The sequence below is a fragment of the Brienomyrus brachyistius genome, chromosome 4 (assembly GCF_023856365.1).
Source record: "Brienomyrus brachyistius isolate T26 chromosome 4, BBRACH_0.4, whole genome shotgun sequence".
NCBI lineage: Eukaryota > Metazoa > Chordata > Actinopteri > Osteoglossiformes > Mormyridae > Brienomyrus > Brienomyrus brachyistius.
In genome coordinates this window covers 6,027,579-6,053,686 of record NC_064536.1, presented here as the reverse complement: position 1 = coordinate 6,053,686, position 26,108 = coordinate 6,027,579, and the positions used below count along the sequence as shown (strand labels likewise).

The following is a 26,108-nucleotide window of genomic DNA, read 5'->3' as shown; positions in this document are numbered from 1 at the left end:
CTGTTTTTCGCTTCTTTGCTGTCATACGGAAAGGCGGCGGCTCCGTGTCAGGGAGTAACATTTAACTGGACCGAGACCGTCTTTACACGACGGGACAAAACACCAGCACACAAGCCATGCGTTTAATATCTCCGTCCAGGTTCATGCACCATTCCTTCCAGAGACGCCCCACCACCAGCCGCTACGTGCCTGCAAATATTGCATATTAACTGTTCTGTCCAATGCGGCTCGGCTGAGCCTTTTCACTGAAATCCGGTACTGGCGCTTCATCAACCACACAATAACACGGCGACTGCTAACACAACACCGCATTTATCAAAATAACAATTAATGTAAGCACCATCTCATCTCGTTAAAACGTCACTCGGTGTCTCGATTATTATTATTTTTTTGATTATTTTTGTCAGTGTTGGATGAAATTAAAAAGGCAAGAAAAAGCAACGCATAATCGTAAACACAGGTCTAAGTCAGTGCTTCATGTAAACCATTTTCTTACACATACACAGACTCCAGTGCAGGTCACAATGAAACCTATTCTGACGCATCAACGCCATTAAACCTATATACCCAGAGATGATCCGTCCGTACGGTTTAATTAGATTTTGAAAAATTTCATTATTGACCTTTGGAACAATAAGCCGAATCCTATCTAAGTATCTTACATTAGCATTACAATCGCAGCAGAAATTGGACCATCCTGCATATGTAAAAACTAGCAGTAATTCAAGGCAATCTTTCAGACTTTCCCCCGTCATCCCAGGTGTTGATTTGAAATATTGTCCGTAAGAAGACAAAAGCCCTTGCAAACTTCGCCTACTGACGGGAGTCAAGGGAAAATACACGTAGGGTAATTTTATAGCGAACGTGCGGCAGTAATTACCATTATGTCTGGAGTAACAGTAGCGTGGAAGGATTGAATAACGACTGAGCTTTCAAGCGTTTTGCAAGCAGGGGATCAAAAGAATTAGCCAAAGTTGTTATATCAGTTTACGAAAGGCACTGGACACTGCTGACGTCTTTATTAAACACCTCCCGAAAATTGCAATTTTACAGCAAAGCTTATCTATTCATCGGCCGCACACTAGAATAGATACCATTGGGGGGGGGGGTTCTGTCCGTCAAGACTCCCTTTGCTTTTTGCTGTCCTTTAATATTCCCGTTAATTTGCCAGCCCCCCATCCCAGACCGCCCCCCCCCCCCCAAAAAAAAAGGGGGGGGGCATCACGTGACACCCCACCCCACCCCCGTACTACAAACTTACATTCCAACAGAGCGCCGCACTCCGTAACTTCAGCGCTGCCTGGTACCGCGCCGGGGCTCGGCCACCATGGGCAAAGCGGGGGGCTGCAAGCGGGGATCCCCCCAGACGTGCCCCCACACTACTAAAACTATTTCCGTAAAGTGTGGCGTTCATCCAAAGCATTTTAAGCAGGAAAAAGTATATGCGCTACATGCGTATAGTTTCAAAAATATCATATACCCGATAAACAGTCGGTGAATACAGAATAAAAAGCTAAATAAACGGGCTCGAAAAGTCTGCTCCCGGTAGCACAGCTTGCCGTGCAGCGCTCCGCTCGGTACCACATGAGTTGCATCGGCGCAGGCAGCGTTTTACTTACCTTTCAGCGATCTTGGTTTCGCTTGCTTGCGGCGAGACATTCTAAAGACCAGCCGAAGTTGATCAGTTTCGCACCGACGGACCGTTCGCGCTAAAACGATCTCGCATGAAACCCGCGTTTGCTCTCGCAGACCAGCGACCGCTATTTTACCAAAAATGCATGTGTGGGGAAAAATGATTTGACTGACGACAGCAATGACAGAAGTAAAACGAGGTATTAAAAAAAAATCCAAAGCTATCGGTATTTATTTAACTGGACAACGGCAAGAACCGTAAAATACAGTATCAATTCCGTATCATACCGCTCCATATTCCGATAATAAAGCTGTGTTTGCGCACTCAAATTCCATTTTAAAACAAAATCGTAACTGCAACCGCGTTAGAAATACATCGGCAATCGTCTGGTGAGCTACGGGAAAAAATATGCAACAAAAATACTTTTTTCCTCTACAAAGCAAGCTTCTAAACTAATTAAGGTTCTTCATTTTCTCATTCCCGGTAAGCTAGTCCTGGATTTCTATCTGAATCTGATCTAAATCGGTAACAGAAGCGCAGAGGAGATGTGAGCTCCCTCCTCATCACAAACCTGCAAGGTCCTGGACTGCGCTGTCGCTCCGGTAGTCCACATAATAATGGAAAATGGAAGCAAGGCCCCCAAAGCCATCAGGACGGCTCCAGAGGGGGCCCCTAACCCGCAGGGACTCGCTCTGTACGTAATCACTGAGGAAATCATTGTCAGCCTGCCTGCACTCACACACAGACAAGGAGGCATGATTAAAATCCTCGGGACTCCGGCAAGACGCGGACAACTGGATCCCGCGTTATGGCCGGATCCGGAGTTTCACCTCTCAGTTTTGCGAGCGTCAGGCGCGTCTCCGGCAGAGTGATAGTCCCCCTTCTGGCTGCAGAGATTAGAGGCTGAAGCCAGAGGATAGCCTCAGCGTTTCTGTTCAAGATGCAATATGGACAGAAAAGTCATTACGCTTAACGGCGACGGTCTACCGGAGCAAGCGCGTTTTACTAGATATTAAACGCATTAATAATCTCCGCAGAATCGGTTGGCTGTGGAGCTGAAATGTATTGAAGTATTTTAAAAACACACCTCCAAGGTTTTGTGGCTGTGAAAAACGATGGGGGACCGTGTGTTTTGACATTTTTACTTCTGCAGTCGATGGGACAAATGGGTCCAAAGCACTGTATCTCTTTCTATAATGCCTTGATTTATGAATACTTTATGATGCCTTATGACTGTGTCCGCGTTTGTCGCATTGCCCGGGAATCCGTGGGAAGCACGTCGGCCCAGACCTCGGCAAGGAGCGGGGGGCAGCTGGGGGTGTCTGCCGCCTTGTTGGTTACGGTGTTACCGAGCCAGCCGGGAGAGGACTCGGGACAGCGTCCCCTTCCGAGGGAGACGTCCTCCAAATCGGTGCAGGAATGCACGTGGGAGGGTGTAGGATTCCCAGCCCCTCACTCAAACACCACCGAATCACGACAGTAATCTTATATGTTTGAGATAGCATCCCTAATGCCTTAAATGTACCTTTTTATATATTTCTTTTCGTTTTTTTCCTTTGTGGATATTACTCTGATCTCAGGGAAAAAGCTTATATGTTTATAAAATATTCATATGTTCAGTGGTATCATTGTTATTATTTTATTTAAGAACTGACAACGTGGTTTTGCTTACACGTAGCTTATTTTTGTCTGTGGGTTTCATTTCATACACATATATGTCAGTTTTATACCCAATTTCACATGATACAGCTTAATTCTTTGACTCCGGTTTGCGGATCCCGGCCGTCAGGTGACGCGTCACACGGGAGCCCGGAGATGCCGCGTGACAGAGAGCGCCCTCGTGCTGTACGGGAAACCCACACGCGACACTGAGCAAATAAAGGCTCAGTTTGCCGGCGCTTTTCTGATGGGGGTATGAGCCCCCCGCCCCCCGGCCTGGTGGCATGCGCCTCCCCTCCGCTGCCCTTTTCCCAATCCGCTGCCAAGCTGTTTCGCGAAAGTCTTACAGCTCGACTTCTGCCGTCTCGCCCCCCCCCTTCCCAAATAAAAACCCAACAATAACCCACCCCCTCGAGGGCAAGCCGGTGTTTTCATCTCAGACAAAGCGGCACAGAAAGGCTCGACAAGTCGCTCACCGGAGGACTCCACCGGAGTAATCTAATATACAGCTCGGCGACCCCGTGCGGAGGTGGTCACGTGACGCGGCGCTCTCCCGGCGCTGCGGCGTGAAGCACGGCGAGGGGGATTTGCTGCTGTCTGGCCCAAATAGCACAGGCGGCAGTAATTCATTTGCTAGCTATTGTTTACAAGCACGATATTTATGTCGATAAGCAGAGGAAATGCTCTAATCAACGAGCTGGCCACAGCTACAAACGACAAAACGCTGGGCCACATTATCAGATGAATGACAGGTGGATCGTGCAGGAAAAATGAAGGATGGATAGAAAGGATGAATATTAATTTTATTTGCCCCACGTTCCATCTGAATTAAAGACGTCAAGCTTTCCGGTGGTGGGCGGCAGGGTTGTAATCATTGTTGTTTTTCATTTCTCAAATATTTTTCTATGTTGTTTTTGTACTGTTTTAATTTATCATTTTTATTTTTTGTAAACACCAGACTTGCTCCCATCTGGCCAAAAGCTAGCTTAAAATATTGAGTTAAATAAAATTGTCATTGTTACATGCGTCCTTCATCTATCTAGAGCTCTCTGTTAAAGGGGCTTTGCTAGTTACAGAACTATCTTTACACTGTATCGCATAGACCGAACGTAAACTTCTCTCTCTCCATGTCTTGCTTGACCGTAGAAGGTGAACTGGAGCGCATACCCACCGATACGGCTTGCCGGAGCATCCCTAACCCTCAGCCAGTGCAGAGAACGTTCCGGATGTCTGACTGGCACAGCGAGGATGTCGTACGGGGTGATCGCAAACCTTATCCGGGGCAGCAGACGTGCTTGTCATGACATGTGGCACGTCTGTCCATGTGGGCATCCATGCGTACAGCTTCGGTCTCGATAGCCCCCCAAAATGAAATGCAGGAATGTAAACAAAGTTTTCTCGCGCCGCAAAAAAAAATCAAATATAGAATTTGCAGATTGTGGAAATGGCAGCGACGGAATATAAATGATGTATTAGGGGGACAAGACAGGCCCTTGGCATCATCCGCTAGCCCCGGACATAGGGGGGTGTCGGCGATGAGCCGCTCGGTGCGTGGAATGTTCCGATTACGCTGGGAGTGGCATTAACGTTCTGGCTTGCTCGTGGCACCAGAGTGGAGGATGCAACAGGAAAAGCCGCGGGAGATCCTCCGGTAGGATCCAACGACCTTCCTGTTGGATCTCCGCAGCTTCCATCTGCCCTGCCAGCCCCCACTGCGAACGTCCCTGGCCGGGTCATTAGTGCACCGGTGTCGCCAGGCAGTCCGGTGCGGGCCGGGGGAATGGGGCGGACGTGGGGCGTTTGGCTTGGGAGGAGCTCCGGCGCTGGTCCTGACATCCGGTGCCGGTGTGCTGACGGGCTGGGAGAGAGTGCCCTTGCCACCACGCCGTGCTGGCACCTCGGCCTTCTGGACTGCTGGACGCCACAGATTTGGAAGGTTTACGAACCCCAGCTATCAGAACCGCCTGGATGACTCCAAGCGGGCATCTCCATTTAAATGCCGATTCCAGAATTCACTCGTTTTCTTTTTTCAGCGTGTGATTCAGTCATCGTAATAATGTTTATCCTGACAACTTTGACTGTTTACTAATCATTTGTAATAGGAAACCATATATCCGAGCGCGTTCAACGTACCGCGTCTGGATTTTGTTCGCCCTGTCTTCTGAATCAGACGCCGGATTCATGTAATCTTTGTGTTTTCAGAGCATTCAGTGACTGTCCCCCAGACCCATGGCGTGGAAATCTCAACCGGCAGCTAGGAAAAGGCGTGCGACATCGTACCTCGTAATCACCCGGTTGTCGTGACGCCTCTGACGTCTCCAGCGTCAGGCTGCTTTTTCGTGGGAAGGAAATCTCCAGAAATGGAGGAGTGAAACCAGACAAACAAGTGCTCGGTGGGTGTCCCCAGGGTGCGAGTAACTGGCTGTTAGAATTCTGGGTAGGAGGGTCATGTGACTGCCTCCCTGCCATCAGGAGCTAGAGAAATCTCTAAAGCAGCAGATTAGAAGTCTTAATGTTGTTGGAAACCGAATAATCTTTAATCCAGAACTTCAAATATAAGGCCTTGACTCAAGGCACGGAAATGTCTTTGCCTTGCCGTTGCGGTCATGATTTGCAACAACACAAACGTAGCACGCACTCACATATACTGACATCCCTGCGTCATGTGGGCTATGGCTGTCATTCCCGGTCATAGTAGAACTAATCTGCGTATTATCAGTTGCATTTGAAATATCGTTTTCATTCAGCACTGGTGTTCCTGCCCAGGGCTAGAACCGGGACAGCCCTGGACCGCACTCCAGGGGGCGCCAGTGAGCAGGCCACCTGTGCAGCATCTAATAAAAAGCTTTTTTATCTTTCATTGTGCCTTCATCTGAAATGTGAATGCACACTGGCACACGTGTCTACCCCATGCCAAGCGTCTTACAGGCCGGTGGGTAAAGCGAGGATCAGGAGGATTAGGGGCAGCTCCGCCACCAAGCGTCCCGGAGATTATTCCAGGCCGAGCCTTGAAATAGTGGTGGCACGGAATTCCGGGACGGTGTTAATTAAGCGAAGGGGTTAATTAAGCGGGGGCCGCTGGCCCATCGCCGAGGGGACCGTTTGCGACACAGCTGTCCAACTGCGGCGACTCCTCCCATCCAGCCCGTCGCTCGAAGGAAGGCGGGGGGGCGGTGCAGCTACTCACCTGCCAAGGGATTGTGTGGGTATTTCACTGACGCTGATTAAGAAAGGCTAGGGGGGCTGGGGGGGGGCAGTCATCAGGCACCTCCCAGATGAGGAGGAACAGAGGAACCCGAAGTTCATCTCTCAGAAAAGAGGAAGAGGATGGAGATACAAAAGTTCTGTCATGGAAACTGGATCTGCAGTTTAGCCTCGTTAGTGGTAAAGCACTTTGTCTGTCTGAGAGAGCAGCTTAACGTAGGCCAGATGCCATCGTCAGAAAATTATAGCCCAGGGTCGTAATATTCCATGCAGAAATGGAGTCACATGTCTGCCCTTCCGTGAGTTTTTTTAAGCATCTTTTAGGAAATCCATCTGCAGCGATGAGCCAGTGGGCCGGATTCAGTGTTGCTGTCGTTTTCAGTTTTTGCGGCTCCCATCCATTTTAAGGAGCGCTTATCAAGCTCAATGGGTTGTGGGTTTGAATCCCATGCTAGCTTTGAATATTCAGGGTCCTTGCACAGATGGCCCACAAGGGGGCGCTCTGCTGTCTTTAGTGCACATAAACCCCACTGTGATGGACTAGCATCGCATCCGAGGTTGTCTTCTGGCTCATGCGCAGTGCTTCCTGGGATCACCGTGATCCTGCTGGGATAATTTAGTTACTGTGTTCTGCCTGGACCGGGGTCTGCTTTCCGACCAGCCTTGGCCAAAAAGTTCCCTTTGGACCCGGCTGTCGTTTCATTCTGTGGGCCTTGTGATTCTAGGCTGTAATTTCCATGCTAACCACTTCAATCCATGTTTGATCATACTTGGGTCACGTCCCACTCAGTGTAGGTGTTCCAAATTCATTAAACTGTGTTTAGATATGAGTCTCAATCACAGGCAAAGCCTTCTGTAGGACATATACAGTACAGAATAAGTTGGTTTGATTACCAGTTTTGAATTAAACAGTGCAGAGATGAAAATCCATCCATCCATCCATCCGTCATGGTACAGATGAATATTTTGGTTTTGATGTGAAAAAAGCACATAATTTGCATTTGGAACAGATGCACATTCTGCGGTTAGATGTTATGGTCTATTAACTTATGGTCATATTCAGAGGAAATTTGTATCTCTGTTGTATTAGTCATGACCGTGATAAACGTTGTTGTAACTGTGCATGCTGTGAGCTTCAAACTGTAAAAGAATTAATAAAACAAACATTTTGTGAGAGGTCCCCCAGACACCAGTGGGCGCTGTGTCCATAAGTGGTTCCCCCCTCCCGAGCTGAAACGTGACCCAAAACCGTCGCTGGGGCAGATGGCCTTGGACTGGAAGACGCCACCTGCTGATGCCTGCGAGGGGAGAGCAGGGTGTCCCATGGGCGAGGGAGCAGTCACATGACATCGCCCACGGTCCAGGCCATGGCTGCATCCACAAGTATGGGCCGTACCACCCGAAACACAAGAGTGAGTATCATGGGAAGTGGCAGGGGGGGGGCTCCTTGGGATGGTGGCTTTTCAAACCACCTCACACCAGCACCGGATCCCCCTACATGTTAAACTGAACGAGGATCAGCGAAGTCACAGCACTGGCTATCGTGGAACTGCGATCAAAATATCGCATTCATAAATGTCACACCTGTAGTGGCAGAATGGACAGAATTATCTGGTTGTGATTGATTTTTTTTTGTAGCGCCTTTGATGTATGTCTCAGTGTGAGGCTCCATATTGATGGCCTCCAATGCAGAGCGTCTCCCAGGATTCACAGCCCACAAAAAAATAAATCACATAATAATAATTAAAGTACATCATACAGGCTCCACCCCCCCCCCACAGCCCACCACCCTCCACGTGCATATAAATACTAAATCATAGCAGAGGGATTTGTTTCACTGAAGCTGACGTGTGAAAGCAGGTATGTGTGCACAGGCGCGTGTGGTGAGGCTGACGCAGCTCGCTGCAAATTGGGCAAAGTTATTTCTGGAGATTTAAACCCATGCAGCCGCTGTATGGCATCAAACGCAGTGAAAGGGCTTCCTTCCCTGTGAAATTCCAGAATTTTCTAACGAGGCGCCGTTCGCTGGAGGAGAATCGCTCGCCTCCTAACAGGTCTTGACAGTTTTCGAGCCTGAGAAGCAGGATCTGTGCCGGAAAGCTCTCCTGGCTATATGTGAAAAGGCAGAGAAATTAATTTAAAACAATGAATAATTTAATACGGGGTTTTAAATGTGCATGAGGAATGTAGTCTACTCCATGAGACCACTGGAAGTCTTGTGAGAGTCAGATGATCCAGGATAGTGTGCTGATTGGTGTAAACTGGAGGGTGAGCATAATCTTCAGTAGTAACTAAAGTACAAAAGAATATTTGGTGCTAGGAGTCCACTCATCCACTAGAGGGCAGCACCTCTCAACTCCACCTGCATTTATCCTTAAAAGTGTCTCAGGCCTGTGTACAGTCTCACAGTTAACCAAGGGTACTTCCTGACTGGGATGAACAGGACTAAACACTTAAGCTCTAGAAGAGAGACATACAGGAGTATCCATTGCATTTGGGTGAAAAGGTCATGGTACCATTCAATGGTAGCAAGTCATGAAATGCATGCATGGGTTAAGATAGAGCTTCCATTGATCTAGCATCACTCTTGCCAGCCAAGCTGGGTCTCTGATTGCGTAATTGTGGGGTCTGGGAGCCTCAGATCAGGTTCCTGGCTACCTCAACACCGCAATTATTAAGGAAACTCTCTTAATGCTAAGATGGAGATCACGGCATCTGTGTAAAACTGCACAGGCCGTCAAATGCCCCGTGGAGGGCTGACGAAATGAAAATTCGCGACGTGAATTATGGAAGACAGAAGTAAACTCAAACAAATGCGTGAACTGGGTAAATGTCTCCTGGCTGAAAGTTAACTCTCAAAGAGTCTCAAAGAGCATGACATGTTCCCAGTGTAAAATAAATCTGTTTTCGTCTAATGTGTATGTGGATGATTCTGACGTGACCCAATTAATGAGTTTACGGGCCAGTGGAGTTCAGTAGTGCATGACATTACCAGAACAAACAAACCAGAAGGACAGAAGGACAGAACAAGGATTCATAAAATATGTTTTAATCCGAATAAATTGTTATACTTAATGTCAATATCTTTGCACAAGAAGACCAAATAACATTTTTTATGACGCAAGATTCATTTCAGAACTGTAATTTTATGAAACAGATGTTTTTCTACAGTTAAAAATTATGTACATGAGGTGCAATCAGGATCATTTTATGTCATTAAAAACGTAAACATATATTTGCATGGCAACACCATACCGAACTTACATTTCATGCAATGGTTAATTATATCATTCTACTTCAGTTATTTTGAATCCTGTTACAAAAACGCACCCTTTGATAAGATTAATTAGTGTTAATTCAAACTTCTAAATGAAGGAAAAAAATATTGATTTCATCATGCACATCCCTCTCCTTTATATTTAATTCATTACGAAAATTACTGACGTTATTTAGTCCATTTGCAGTATAATTTATTTATGCAAGAGGGGACATTGTGAATAAGTAAATAAATGTATCTGTACAATCAGGATATTTGGACACATCCCCATGTCAGTCTTCATACTTCAATTGCTCTTCACTGCATATCAATCATCTTCATAAAGGGAAATGAATTCGGATACGATTTGCATGCAGAAAACAGAAGTTACAACAAAGTGCTGCAGTAAATCGCATTTCGGGACCCTCAAAAAAAAAATAGCGGAGTTAATCTGTGTAAACATCCAGCTGGTGCGAGGGATCACACGTGTATCTGAACAGCGACACGGCGGTGCCATTCCGTGACTCGGAGCTCACGGCAGGATTAAGCTCCTCCTGAGACCAGGGGGATGGAACCAACTCAGAAAGCAAACTAAACTAAAACTTTTACATTGTATCTCAGGCTATCAGAAAGGGGGGGGGATTCCCATGTTCCCTAAGGTAAGTTCATGTGACATAGTGCATTTTGTTTTTTTTTTCTTTCTCTGATCAGCTGTCAGAGTCACTTGCCACCATCACATTTGACAAATAATTTTAACTTTATGTTTTATATGGCCTGTCAAGAGGGCGGCACGGCGGTGCAGTGGTTAGCGCTGTCGCATCACGCTGCTGGGACTGTTGTTCCTTCCTGGTTCCATGCGTGTCAAGTCTGCGTGTTCCCCTCATGTCATTGAGGGGTTCCCGCCAGCCTCTCCGTTTTCCTCCGACAATCCAAAAACATGCTAAGGCGAATTGGAGTTTCCCATTGGTATGTGTGTGCGTGCGTTTGTGTGGGTGTGCGTATGCGCGCGCTGCAATGCGTTGGCGCCCCATCCTATAGGTTATTCTCTGCATTGCCCCTACAGCTTCTGGGATAGGCTCCAGACCGCCTCAATAGAACAAGATATTATTGATAATGGATGACAAATATTTTCCTCTGAATAACTGGAAATTATTAACTCAAGTAATTCGTCCTTAACTTGCATATCCAGGATTACAAACCATGCAGGCAGCACAGACAACAAATGACGGGATACTGTGGATGGGATGCCAGTCCATTGTAGGGCACAAACGCGTACACATTCATGTACGACAAGCGATCTACCAACGCATGTTAGCCTAACTGTGTGTCTTTGAACTGCAGAAGGAAACTGTAGCATTTCGAGTGAACCTGCGAAACACAAACACAACCAGCAAACTCCACACATTCGGAACAGTGTTGCTTCGAATTCAAATAATTTGGAAATTAAAAAAAGCAAAACAATAAGTTGCTACTGTTGTATAAGGTCATTGTTAATGTCACGGCATTAATGCTCAGGAGATCTCTCCGTCCTTGCCAATAAATTTTGACTTTATACATGAAAAGGCCAGCTCACTGTTTTTTTCATATGCCGGCGTCACACAAATCAAAGTTTTTAAGGAGTTGAAGGAGATGTCTGTTGCCTTTTGGCAGAGCACAGACCTTTTCAGTACAAGAATGTAACAGGACACAGGAGAGAGCGGAGATGCACTGAACCGTCGGGGATGCAAATGGAGCTGATTCAAAGTTCAGCCTTCATTCCTTATCACGCAATTTGGCTTAATAAATGGCCATTGAGCTTTAAGAACAACAATGCAATAACTCAGTTGTCCCTTTCCGTCGTTTGAATGGGGAGACAGTATGAAGGCGACAATCCTACACATGCATGGTGATGGAAGTAATAAGTTCTCTGGAGAATGCACACAGACTGTAGTTAAAACGCAGGTATAATGTAGCCACAAACCTGGCCATCTGAGCTGGAAAATTACCCTCCTGGAAATAAATTACATAACTGTGGATGTCAGGACCTTAAAAGTGTATTGCTTTCCGTTAATTTACATTTAATTCCCTTTATTTAGTGCCAGGTTACGATGACAAACTGCATTATCCTCAATGTTAATATCAGCGGTTGCTGGTGTAATGCTATTCAGTGAATGCTTATTAAAACATGGCGCACACGCCTTATATGTATAAATAAATGCATCTATTTTTTATCTTGTCCTGTTTCTGCATTTATATGTTTTGTAGCCGCTCTTGAACTGTGCAAAGCAGCCGCACTGGATGTTGTGTTTTTCAGTATTTGCCTTTTTTTTACGTACAAACGACCGCGGATCTCCTGTGTCATCGACGTCTGTTATCTGATTCCGGAGCCGACTTTTATTAAAGCGCAGCGAAAGGCTTCCCCGTAGGGCGGCCGGCCGGCTCGCATCTCTCCATCACTCCCCGCACTCCGGATCTCTCTCTTTTCATCCTCCGCGGAATCCTCAGCGGATCAATAATGTCTTTTAATTTCCCACAGGAAATACCCACCAGCGATTCAACCTGGAAAAAAAGACGGGGGGAGAAAACGGGGAAAATAACAGGGCAGGTGCGGTCCGTTTGTGGAGTCGGCTCGGCTGTTATTAAACTATTTTTCGTCCCCATATAACACTGTCCATGTCCGCTATTGTTGCTCTTTGTTTCCTGCTTATGCTCCGACACCCGTTTTATAAGACGGACAGCGAGAGAGATCTTTGCAGTCGGCGTTCCGGTAAGCAGGTAATGCGTTTCTCAGTACCAAGTCCGTCCCATGGGTCTCCTGGGTTACGCTGCCTGACTTCAGCCCTCCAGGGATGAGTACCCGCAGAGGAAGAGACCTCAGAAGGATAGGAGGAATGTTCCCCGAACGAACCGTTATTATACAGCTTTCTGGACAGCAGGTGGCGTAGTAGTTATGGAGTAGGACGAAGGTATACATTTACTATACCAGCTGAGTCCAAACACAACACAGGGATTTTCCCGCGATAAACATCTTCGGATGATGGCGGCTCCTGTTGAATACCATGCCCGTCAGATCTGCAATAAATCTGCAATATTTATAACTTTGGCTGCTGGGAGTGTACGCACTGCACATTCTGCCTAAGGTGCTTTTGCCTAGCAAGGTTTGAAAAAGATCAGCAAGATTACTCTTCACTGGTTAGTAGTACCGCACCCAAAGCAGATTGTATCGACTAACTGGATATCTAACGCCTATCATCCAACTGTGTATCTGAACCAAAGGTTTTTAAGTGGTTATGTTAAAAATAAATGCAATGTGTTAGTCAAGTATAGCTCTCTGACAGAGGCGGTGAGGCTTGTCTTCATTATAAAGCCTTGGCAATATTCATATTATATATTAATATTTTAATATAAAAAAACAACATCAATGTGAGCTAAGAACTGTGGGATGCTTTACAAGAGCCAGACGACTGGATAGCAGGTTGGTCGCCCCTCCCCCATCGCGTTTAGTCAGTCCTTAACCAAACCATATCATTTGTAATTCACAATTGTGCCTTGGGCTTTTTACAGGTAATTAAATGTTAAATTTGGATCCATGTGATCTAGCCGCGCCGGATTTTCAATGAAATCAAAGGTGCGAGCCGTTTCATTCGGGAGGTGATCTCGTTCATTCTCTGGGTGAGGTTTCAGTGAAAATCAGGACCTTTTGCACCCAGATCTCGACACAGGAAGCTTCATTTTAATCGAAGGTGATCCGTGTGTGCGCGATGTTTATAAATTCTTCATAAAAGTGAAATAAACTTCCATTCTCTCCCGTTTCCATAGTAACATGTCCAAAACTGAGAACTGGATCTTAGAAACCTTTCTGAGGACTGGAGGGACTCTCAGCAGGATTTCATGAAAGACTTGAAAGTCATTGTTCCTGAAAAGCGACAGTGTTTCCTTGTTTTTGCATGAATTCAACAGTGGAAAATTGAGGAAGAAACCAAGTAAACTATATTACGACCATGTCAATATGATTGGATATTGAATAGCTGATTACAGTATGCGTGTGTTTACACTATGTTAGTATATATATATATATATATATATATATATATATATATATATATATATATATGCACATATACAGATATATGTATGTATACATATAAACAGATAATGACACCATAACAGCTACACTCCATTCATTTCCAGTTCCTTATTTATGTATTTATTTATTTTGCATGTCTTTGTTTGTCATCCTGGGCATTGTTTTTGCACTTTCCTTTAAGTTTTGCATTCGTATCCTTGCACTTTATGCTCCTTTGCTGCCGTATGCAAATAAATTGCATCCATCCATCCATCCAATCATCACGCTTTATGCACCTCTCACATGCTCATCATCCACCACTAACAGACATGTGTCAGTCCCTGCAGGACATCAACCCCCCACCCTGGAACAGCTACATCACTCCTGCAGGCTTTCCTGTGCCAGACTCTCCCCCCTCCCCACATTCTCCCAGGCCCTCTTTGTTGCTGTATGGGGGGGGGGGGTACACATTCCATACTGTAATGAGCAAGGCATAGAACCACCGGCTGCTTATTGTCACGGAAACGACAGCTTTTTGCGTCGGCTGGGTGACAGGAGGCGGTGGCGTCTTCCCTGTGACTCCGCGGGTCTGTAGCAACATGGATATATGAGTCCGGTCACCGCTCTTACAACACCCCGACACCCTGAATGCGCAGACCTATTAAAATTCACCACGAACGAGTGTGAATTCCCTAATCTGTCACCTAGACAGAACGAGATGCATTTGTAGGGAGAACATCATGTCCGTTCCTCAGGTTATAATGAGCAGTCCGCCCAAGTCTGTGTCTTCGCGTTAACGGCATTCATGGTCACACGCTTACTTTAGACCGCAAGGAAGGGGCTGTGTGTTTGACCCCACTGCACGTAGATGGCAAACATGGCAGCTCATGGGGTCCGCCCACAAGCCCCGCCCACAAGCACCGCCAAGTCAACACCACTCTACAGGTCCCTGAGAGAGAGAGAGAGAGAGAGAGAGAGAGCGCTACCAACAAGCCCAACCCACAAACCCCACCAAGTCAACACCACATGACAGGTCCCTGAGAGAGAGAGAGCACCACCAACAAGCCCCACCCACAAACCCTGCCAAGTGAACACCACACCACAGGTCCCTGAGAGAGAGTGCCACCCACAAGCCCCGGCCACAAGCCCCTCCCACAAGCCCCACCCACAAGCCCTGCCAAGTCAACACCACACCACAGGTCCCTGAAAGAGAGAGAGCACCACCCACAAGCCCCTCCCACAAGCCCCACCCACAAGCCCTGCCAAGTCAACACCACACCACAGGTCCCTGAGTGAGAGAGAGCACCACCCACAAGCCCCTCCCACAAGCCCCACCCACAAGCCCTGCCAAGTCAACACCACACCACAGGTCCCTGAGTGAGAGAGAGCACCACCCACAAGCCCCTCCCACAAGCCCCACCCACAAGCCCTGCCAAGTCAACACCACACCACAGGTCCCTGAGAGAGAGAGAGCGCCACCCCATGTGCAACCTGGCAATGTGCCCTTTCCATCCATGTTTACTGAGTGTCTGCACTGCAGCCCAATGTTTTATACATAATACCTCTGAAATACCCTTCAGATCTCTGGCTTGGGGGCTTGCCTCTGGCGCTAACAACAGAGATCTGCCCACTGAGCAAAGAGGCAAGGCGAGCAGGAAGCAGATCTTCACTAGCGAACGAGCCGAGGTCAAGGGTCTGGCTACGTGCTGCTCACAAGTGGGAAACTTTCGCAGAGAAGAACTTTGCTACAGACATCGCTGTTCTCACTGGAAGCAGATTCTCTTGTAGAAACTTAGCCAGCAACCCCAATGACTTGTACAACTCACAAACTACAACACGTCCCTCCAGACCTCGATTGCAAAGACTTCGATGTGCACCCCCGTGCCATGAGCCGACCCAGAGACGTACCACTCCCCTCAGAGGCTGCGCCCTCTTTTTGCAAGAAGCAGGTACTACATGCCTTTGGAGCCACATAAGAGCATTTGTTTTTAAGAGCATTGCTTTAAAACTTTAATGAGGGACTTCTATATTTGTATTTCATCTTGCAATTTCAGAGTGAGTCAGTCCTGAGTCACCCTTTATAGAGTTATTATTATTATTTTTTATTACTTGTGCTTGATAAATAGTCAGCTAGTGTATTATTATTATTTATTATTATTTCTGGCATGGGTTTACGTTTTTGCGCATTTCCTCGACTTTATGATAATTGGTTGATGTTACTTGGTCACATGACATTCAGGCTTGATGGTACTTGGTACTTAGTCACATGACATTATTAGCGTAGCTGCTTGTCAGCTGCGCGTTCCAGTCTCGTGCTATTTATGCTCTTTCCTCGCACCCGTGCCGCCGGCCTGTCTCTACCACATCATCGCAGGTGCAGCAGTAAAGTTCATCTCGCTACATTACGCCGCATGCTTCACAGGCTACAGCTGCATGGGATTTTTCACGGAAGACGTGTCGCAGCAAAGCAGGAGCAGCCTTCGTGTCTGCTCGCAAATGAGAATCATGAGTGCAGGAATAGCAGATTCACAATGGTGGGCAGCTGACCAATACGGGCTACCCATCAACTTCCTGTGCACGGGTCCGATGCCGCTTCTGCTCCTTTAAAGATACGCTCCAGCAAACCCACCCCATGTCTTCCTGATATTCCTCTTCCCCTCCTTATCCCTTCCAGTAGCTGCAGAAACCCACCAGGAAAGGCAGCCTCATTTGAGCCTCCACACTCTAGGACCAGGTGTTTGTGTAATGGTTACCCATAATGCAAAGCACCCAGCCTTTTTTTTTTCTTTACTTCCTCCCATCTCTGGCTTTATTATTTATTGTTTGATTATGTATTATTAATCCAGAAATCCCACCCCCCATGCAGCTGAGTGTTTTATTTAACAGCAATTGGAGGTGAAATTCGAAGGTACGAAAGGGAGACACAGCCCCTAACGTAATGTGGCATCCTTTGGGTTTCAGGCCCAGCTTTTTAACTGCCACCCCACCTATCTGCCACGCATTGTTGTATTTACCCTACCCCCCCCACCCCCCCACGCACCCCTTTTCATGGTGCCACATCATTTTTCTTTATTGGTGAAGAAACATCTGTGGGGCGGAGCCAAAAGATAAATAACTCTGCCTCCGCCCTTTTTTTCCCCCTCCCAGAGACCATTGCTGCGGTGCCTGGGAGAAAGCCAGAGGGCCGCGCATCATCCATTTCTCCTGATTAGGCCGCTGCAGACAGCCGCTCTGTTCTGCCTCTCACCCGCCGCCCCTGGGGGGGGGGGGATGCGGCGGGATCGACTGATCGATGCCCTGTGTACGCAGCGCGACTCACTAAGACGGACCCTTATACGTTTAGCCGCCGTTACCCTGGCAAACAGCACATCTACATCACAGCACATCTAATAAAAATGTTTCCCCGGGCAAAGACACAAAGTCTGTGGTCTTGGCTTAAGCTATGTTCAAGGTTGGGTTTCAACTAATTAGGACACAGCAATGTGTGTGTGTGTGTGTGTGTGTGTGTACAGGAACAGGCTGGAGTTATGGAAAAATATACGTCATGTTTCCTAAAAGGAACAATCTCAATAAATCCTGAAACCAGCATCATGACTACTGTTACTACAAAGAAACTCTTCCCCTTAATTACGGCCCAAAATTTAAACTGCAGTCGCACAGGAACTTTTTCCATTTGTTATTCCATCTACCCTCCGAGAACCGCTTCTCCAGTACTGGGTCACGGTGAACTTGGAGTCTGTCCCAGAAAGCACAGGGCATGAGGCAGGGGACACCACAGGATGCACACAGATGACAATTAAGAGACACCAAACCTGGATAAGTCTGTGCATTGTGGGAGGAAATCCTTGCAATCACACACATACACACACACACACGCACACACATGCAGGGTATACCTATCCTTATGGGGCCCGCTCATTCACTTCTATGGGAAAAATGCTAAGGAAAACTATGACAACCTTAACCCCCACTCTGATCTAACCACAGCCATAAGTAACCAAGCAAAATGCAAGAGAAAATGCAAAATTTTTTGTTTTTTCATAGCAGTCACTGATTTTTATAAAATAGAGTTTTCCCTTATGGGGACCAGGAAAACGGTTCCCATAAGGGAAAACAAAAACGGATATTTATCACGTTATGGGGACATTGTGTCCCCATAAGGATAGGTATACCCGCTCACAGACACACACACACACACACACACACACACACACACATAGACCTGTACTCATATCTTTGTGGGGACCATCCATTCATTGCTATGGGTAGTAATGACGACCTTAACCCCTAACCAGTCCTAACCTTAACCAAAAGGAACCAAACAAAATACTAGTCTTTTGGCATTTTTAGTTTTTCGATTTTCAGTCACAGATGTATAAATATAATATTCCCCTTGTGTGGACCAAAAGTGTTCCCCACAACATCACAATAACAGGTTTTATCACATTGTGTGGACATTTGGTCCCCATAATGTAATATATGTGATATATACATAACACACACACACACACACACAGTCTGACAGTTCTCAGTCCTATCCAGCCTTTAGCTTTGTTTCTGCCATAAAACCACACTAGCATGTATTGTAGGTTATATATTACATGCAGTATGTCTGCCTCTATTAATCAATTAGTAACTATAATCATTTCTGATTGGTTTAAGGATGCATCGACATAAACGTCGCGTACAAGGAGGAAGATCTGATCCCTGCGTTGTTTGTTCTTGAATAAGCTGTCCACTGTAGGCCTTTTTATTCTCAAGCATAACGCCCCCCAGAACGGCAGACATGGATAAGCGTGTTGTTTGACAACAGAAATGAAAATCACGCTCAGCCCCAATACCTTCACTGACGAGTTTAAGGTGATAATACGCGTTACCTACGAACGGCGCGGGGAAAGGCGATGGCTCAAATCCCGTCACGAAATCTTTGTTACACATCGGCCGAGGCGAGGAGGTAGAGCTATCAGACTTTGCCAGCATAATATATAATGCATGACAGTGAAAAATAACAAAAGAAAGGAAAACAAATCTTCGTACAGCTGCAAGGGACGGACTGGGATCCGTAGCTGCCTTTGCTGTAAAATTGCCTTTTTCATTCATTCAAACCGATCATTATCTTAAACTTCACTAAATTATACACTTTAATCGGTGACACGGAATAGGCAAAACCCACCGTATTCTCACAAATCTAAAAAAAAATGTTTATATAATGTGATCTGAAATCAAATGCATTTTTAGATTTTATATAACGGAATCCGCTTTCGTTAGAGAGTGACAGAAACCCCCCTCCCCCGTTATGTAAATGGCAAACCAACAAAGTCATTTTAAGCCACATATTTCCACAACAGGAACATGACAGTGAAATACTGCAGCTTACTGCGGAAGTTTGTGAAGGTTTTAGTTTAAATAAAACTCCGCATTGTCGTGGCACCAAAATTGCATTTGAATAGACTAGCTAAAAAGGGCGGACATCACAATACTATGAGCAGGGCGGTAGTCTAAGACAATTAGATGGACTGTGAGAAAAATAAATCCTCAAGCAAATAACATGCAGCGTGTGGTCGGTCTTTCTGGATCACATCCCGCCGATTTTATTGCAGTAGTTTTTGTTACTCTAATACTTCATCAATCATCATGTGTTTGAAGTATGACTACTGTAGGTTAAAGAAGGGTTTAATCAGACTAATTAAACGTTATTTACGTGCTATGTTTGGATGAATGTTTAGGCCATGAGAAAATACTGATTTCAACATACGCTCAAATTAAAGGAAAATGTTTAATTGTGTAGGCAGTATAATAATAATAATAATAATAATAATAATAATAATAGTAATAATAATGATAACAACAACAATAATAATAATAATGATTATTATTATTGTTATTATAGCATGTGTCATCAGAACTTATTTGAAGCGGTCAGAAAGCCTAAGTGCGTTTAATTTTTCTTTTCTTATGAAGCATGTAGAACTGACCTGGACTTACTAACGGAATGCAGAGCACCACCTAGTGGACGTGGGCTATAAAATATTTCACAATCTTTGTGCTGAATCACAAGGACCACAAAATCTCCCTTTTTTAAAGTCAAAAATATGTTTGTGTTTTCTCTTATTGGCGTCTACAGACTACGGAGCAGCGGTCAGCTCCCACACAAATTGCGAGGCAGCGGTTACGAAAATATATGTTTATATTCAGCAAAGCAACAAAAGCCGCTTTCTTTCTCCGCAGATTTTTGTGTGCAAAATGCACGCGGAGCGGAGCCTTTTGGCGAGGCTACCGGGCGTCACGTTGAGAAAACACCATGTTATTGCGTAGTCATCGGGTTTCCCCTGAACAACACCCGTGACCTTTATCGCAGAAAAGCCCCGGCGCTGAATGTACCCTTAATAACTACTTTCCTCTCCCCCAGCAACCCGATACGCCCTCCGGAAAGGACATCCAGGTCTGCTGGCTGCTGCCCCCTCTTGTGTTTTGCCTCACCGGAGAATTAACATCACACAAATCCCAATCCAGAGCGAGATCGACCAAAATTCCTATTACTGCTTTATAGTTAAAAAAAATGTTTGCATGTGGAAAAGCCTCAAATCTCAGGGAAAACAATATTTAAATTACTGTGACTATGTAAAATACCATGACTGTGCCTTTCTGAATAGTACTATTGGGATCAATATTATGACATCGCCTGCCAACGCTCTAAAGTTCTGGAATAGGCTCCGGACCCCTGTGACCCCCGCATGGAACAAGCGGATATAGAAAATGGATGGATAGATTATTACATGGCATTGGAATCCCATCCAGTGTCCCCTGCCTCACCAGGCCTGCAACAGACTTCAGGCACAGTGTGACCCTGCACTGGAGAAGTGATTACAGATGAATGGTCGGATTATAATGCAGTATTTTAGTTCTTATTAGTTGTCTACAGATCTATGCCAGTAAAACCTTCAGGTGTGGTTTATGCTGAATAACTCACAGGGAAATGCAACAGATACTCAGAAATTCAGCCAGCAGCATGGAGTGGACACTAATGATTTAATTGGAACATATAAGATGGTACATATAAGATATAAGATGGTACATATAAGATGGTACATATGGCAGGACTGATTCAATAATTTTTTTTATATAGTGTCCTGGCCAAAACCACACCTTTACAAAGACTTGGCATCAAGGTGAGCATCACAGATCAGAGTTCAGAACAGAGAAATGACAATGCTCAACGCACAGTTCCGCTTTGAAACTATCGTCACATATTTCAGATCAGGCACGTGCGAGTGGTGTGGTGGTGGGATCCTGCCCCATTTGCCCTGAGTATTAAAAGTGCCTCCCTTTGAATGTACTGTTGCCCCCACCAACCCCAATGTGTGATTTCTCAAATCCAGAAGGTAGACAGGTAGGTTTGCAATTTTCTGCAAACAAAAAAAACAACAAAAAAAAAACATTATGCATGTTAATGATTCAACAGTAGCTGTAGTTATGGGCTCTCAAAAAAAAAAAAGTATTTGTACTTAATTTGAGGAATTCACACCCTCCCTAAATTGCAAGGCTTTTGGACAGATATTCTCAGGGTTTTCTCAGAGGTGAATATAGGGGTGAGCATAGATTCAGATACAATGTTAATTGTTTTGGGAATAACTGAACGGGTGCAAGGTCTAAGCATAGCACAGCAACGTTTCAGTTTCATATGGACTAATGACAGCGAGAAAAAAAAAAAAATCATATTTTGGATAAAGACAAAGGTGTTATTATCTATACCAGTGTTTTCCAACCCAGTCCCAGGGGACCCCCAGGAGTCCATGTTTTTGCTCCATCCCAGCTCCCGGTAGTGAGAAAAAATGTGGACCGTCTGACAGGGATCGGGGGGGGAGCAAAAACATAGACTGTTTGGGCGTCCCCAAGGACCAGGTTGGGAGACGCTCATCTATACTGCGGCTTACAGAATTAACAAATGTGCTGCACCTCAGAAGAATCAGATATCTTTCAAAGAACAGGTTAAGGGAATTTGAAAGAATCTTTTCTTGAACAAGTAGCCCATTTTCTTGTAATTTGCTTCATAATCAATCTGGCAGTCCTGCTCAGGGGCGCAGGGTACCGGGGAGTTTGTTTTGCATGTTAAATATGTTTTGTTTTGTTATGCTCAGAAAAAAGGGATAAAAATTTGTACCTTTGCTTGTCACTGGGGCTGTACCTTTGTAATTATATCTTTTTAAGGTACAGAAATGGACTGAGGAACATCCCAAAGGTTCAAACAGTATTAATGTACCATCAGTGGTACAGAAATGTTCCTCAGAGTCCATTTCTGAACAGTTTGCTCTACAAAGAGCAAGTTGAGGGAGGCGTAAAAAAGAATTTCCCCAAGGGGACAATAAAGGATGGATTATTTCTGTACCTTAAAAGGTACAATTACCCACAGCTAAGGGTACAAATGGCAGACTCTTGAGTGACAAAGAAAAGTACAAACTTTTACCCCTTTTTCTGAGAGTGGGTGATGTTTAGTATAATACAAAACAATAAACATGCATTTGATTTAGCAGATTAAAACGGGAATGGGATAGAATAGGATGTCTGGGGGGTTCAATTTGACCATAAAGCACATGGCTTAGATACCACTGTGAGGGTCTTCTGTCCACTCAGTGGATGACCAGCAGTCAAACAAGGCTGGACTGGCGTCCGGTGTAAGACAGGCCAGAAGTGCGCAAGCAGGGTACAGTGGACACCCGTGGAGACAGTCGCAAATGTCCATCCAACAGCAAACGGATGTAACACTGCCCTCCGCAGCCTGGCCTGTTCCTGTATTTGGGCCAAAGGATCCTCGGCATCCCTTTGAAAGTGACATCGTTCCGGCAGCAGTGGGTGGCGGGCCGTGTCGCTCGCCCCGGCCTAACTTTGAACGCTGTGCCGTGACACAGCGTCGCGTCAGACTCCCCGCGCTGCTTAATAAGTGTCACCGAGGTGTGAGGACACGAGGTTCGTCTGACAGGCATCCAGAGAGGACGTGTCCTATCGGCGTCTCGTGGCCCCCCCCTCCCGTGGCCGCCGGTCCGGAGCCCGACACAGGGACATGACATGTCCTCCTAATGTGGGACGTACGCCGAGCCGGCCCCGGTCCAGTCAAACCAGTTGGGGGGCGGGGCATGGAAAAAAAAAAAGGGACAAGTGACCTTGTAAAAGACAACTGACCATAGATAGATGTAAACACAGAGTCATAATTAACGACAGAATGGATTCAATGTATTTATAATGAATTACCTTATAAGTTATTGTTTGGTTTGAGTATCATAATACCATAATGCCTTTATTACAAAGGTATGAATCAGAGTGTATCTGAACAGTTTTCGAAGGAATCAATGCTGATTTATTCAGGTCCAGTATGAAAGCATTTGCGTCAAGTCAAAGAGCATTTTTATATGACGGACAGGAGTAAATAGCGTGTTAGCCAATAGAACCTGAATGAAGAAGAACTGAACAGAGCATATAGGACATTGGGATGAACGTTTAACGGTCGCTACAGGCAACGCGCACAACTGCAAAAGCACGAAATCCACTGCAAATACTAACCGCGTAAGTCTGAGAAATTTTGCTGCACCCCCGTGCAATTTCTAATGTAAATTTAGCAAACACACCATTACTTATCTGTTTTGTATTTAATGTGTCCAATAATACTGTAGACTAATAAACAACTTATAAAAACCTAATATTAAACATTATTTAAATGTTAATTTTAATTTACTGTGTCACGGTATTAAAGGTAAATAATAGTGAACAGGAATGTTTGCATTATGACTGATTGCTACCGCCACAGTTGGGTCCACCTTGTCCTAGCTAATGTCTGACGGGGCCAAAGGAAGGTTTACTTTAAATAAAGAGAGCATCAGAAGGTAATTACATTCACATGGACGACATCCGGCCAGGTGTTTGTGTTTAACTCCTGGCAGACCCTACTGAAACGGGCTGGACCAGCACTCTGTCGGGGGGATGGGTTCTCGGGTCCAACAGAGCGGTCATTAAAGCCGCAGAGAGAACCATTGAGGGTTTCGGTTTCAGCGTCAAGACCCCAAAAATATAATCCACCAAAATGCAGCATGAGCTTTTGGCCATGATGATTTTTGAGTGCATCTGCCAGTACTACTTGTCCATAGCAGAAACTTCAAGGTATCAGTTTGATTCTCTGTAACGTCGCCATGTTCACACTGCATCCGCAACTCATCGGCATCACTTTGCAGTGATCACACGGTTATTCGCCGCTTCATCCGACCTTGACCAGAAAGCCTCCGCGGCAGTCGTGGGTGGGACCCAACGGCGGTTCATGTTTATCGCCTCCCCCCCCTCCCTGGGGACGGGGGCCACGACCCCCGCGGTCGTTTGGAGCCGCAGGGAGCCGTTGGCCGTCCATCAAAAGCTGCAAGAGGCCCGAGCTCATCCCGGGTCCGGGCAGAGCGCGCCGTCACGTGCGATCACGGTGCACGGAGCGCGAGGCTCGCGCCAGCACGCGGCCGGCGCGGTAATTAGGCTACCGTTAGCTACGGGTTATTTAGGGAAGAGCCTTTTATCAGCACAGTCCCCGTGTGCAAGAAATAAATAAATAAACAAACCCCCCACTTCACCGCGTTCAAGGACACCGCTTTTTCCCAAATGAATAGATTTTCCTTTTAGTCTTTGATTATATCCACACTGTAATCAATCCACTTTTTTTCCCCTTACACACACGAAAATTGCGGAGCTGCCGTAATTTGTCGCACCAAATGGATCACAGGCTAGAGTCGGAGACGACAAGGATGAACGGGAATAATGTGCAGATCGGGAGACGTACAGCGTCACGCGCCCCGCCGTCACCAGAACCGGAGTCTATTAAATAAACTGCGAGCGGTCAGAGGAGCCGCGGGTTTCCTGTCATTGATGGATCGCCGTTAAACTAACGTCAGGAATTAAGAGCCGTAGCCGCTTTGGCTGCGAAACGCGACGGCTCGCCTGAGAGACTTTTCCGGAGTGCGTGGGGGGGTGGATTAGCCCGACATCGGGGCTGGAGGCTATCGAGCTGTTCCAGCACATGCCACCACCGACGCAGATGCCCCTCGGAGCCTGGCGCACGGCCATGGCCGGGCGGGGGCGGCGGGGGCGGCGGGAGCCTGGCTGGGAGCGCACATTGCGCGCCGCAGGACCCGCACAGCTCCGCCCGGAGGCAGAACACTCAAGGACACTGGGGGGAAATGGGACGGTGCTGTCCCCGCCTGCCAGCTGCAGCGCGGCCCGTGGGAACGGGCAGCTACCGACGGCAGACCTGGGCTGCCATTTTTACCGTTCCTGCAGTTGCCGGCGGCTGGAAAAATGTGCCTCGGAAAATAAGACGTTTATACGGTCTGCCTTCAGACACGTCATGGTGATATGAGCCGTTCGATCGGGAATTTTAATGCAAAGACGCTAATATACGAAGTAGCTTGTGCGCCAGTCCTTATTGATATACTCAGGTTTTTAACGGACTGTGTAAGCTTACACAAGCAGTACTGCTGTTTCCCTCAGGAAGAACTGAGCGGCAAAATATTACTCAAAGATGGAGCTCGAGGAGCCGCTCGCGCGTGGGACCTCCGAGGCTGTAGCGCTGCGAGTTTTTAAGCGGCTATTTTGACATTTAAGGGCCATGATGGAGAAAACATCGGAAAGGTTATGGTGGATCAAAAAAAAAGATCTGGAATCAAAGTCAAAACTGGAAAAATGCATCCTTGTTTTTTGACAGACTACACTAAGCACATGCAGCTGTTTGTGTGTGTGTGTGCCGATGTGTGAGCACCACCCCTCCCTCCACTAGGAAGCCCTCATGATGTTACTCATGAAGAGATCCAGAACCCCTCCTCTCCCCCAGTTCCGCTGACCCAGGCTATCATCCCCTACCTTACTCGAGCCCATCTGGTCCTGCTGGCCGCCTGGCTTGGCTGAAGGCACCGTGGTACCACTTAAATCAGCAGGACCACCTCGGATGGCGACACTGGACTTCGGCGGAACCGGCCAGACGACAGTTTGGCTTCCAGATGAAGGCTCTGTCGGCTGGTGGGGTGGGGTGGGGTAGAGATGCTGGAATGTCGATACCCCTGCACCCCCGCAGGAAGGGTCCAGACCGCGTCGATCAAGCTCACTTGGAACTGTGTCTCCGTTCCTGGGGGGTGGGGAGGAAGTCTCTCAGCTTCTGTCCTGGGGGAACACTGTCCATGTGCCAAGCTAAATGAATCTGCAAAAAATGACTTTCATAGGCCCAGCTACAGGAGTCCTGTGGCAAACACCACCAGGTCGCTAATCACTAATCCTATGCCACTGTTTCCCAG

General features: G+C 46.5%; 1 protein-coding gene and 1 long non-coding RNA gene across 2 annotated transcripts in view; both read right to left on the bottom strand.

The window, feature by feature from the left end:
- Positions 1-5,975, bottom strand: part of LOC125739792 (zinc finger protein 521-like) — an 82,382-nt gene extending 76,407 nt beyond the window's left edge. The window contains 4 exon segments of the mRNA XM_049010246.1: positions 1,282-1,288; positions 2,205-2,427; positions 4,959-5,206; positions 5,945-5,975. Coding sequence (XP_048866203.1) covers positions 1,282-1,288; positions 2,205-2,427; positions 4,959-5,206; positions 5,945-5,975 — 509 coding nt within the window.
- Positions 5,976-20,812: 14,837 nt separating this feature from the next.
- Positions 20,813-26,108, bottom strand: LOC125740743 (uncharacterized). The gene is made up of 2 exons (XR_007397755.1): positions 25,681-26,108; positions 20,813-22,868 (listed from the first exon to the last, which is right to left on the bottom strand). It is a non-coding gene; the product is annotated as an uncharacterized LOC125740743 (long non-coding RNA).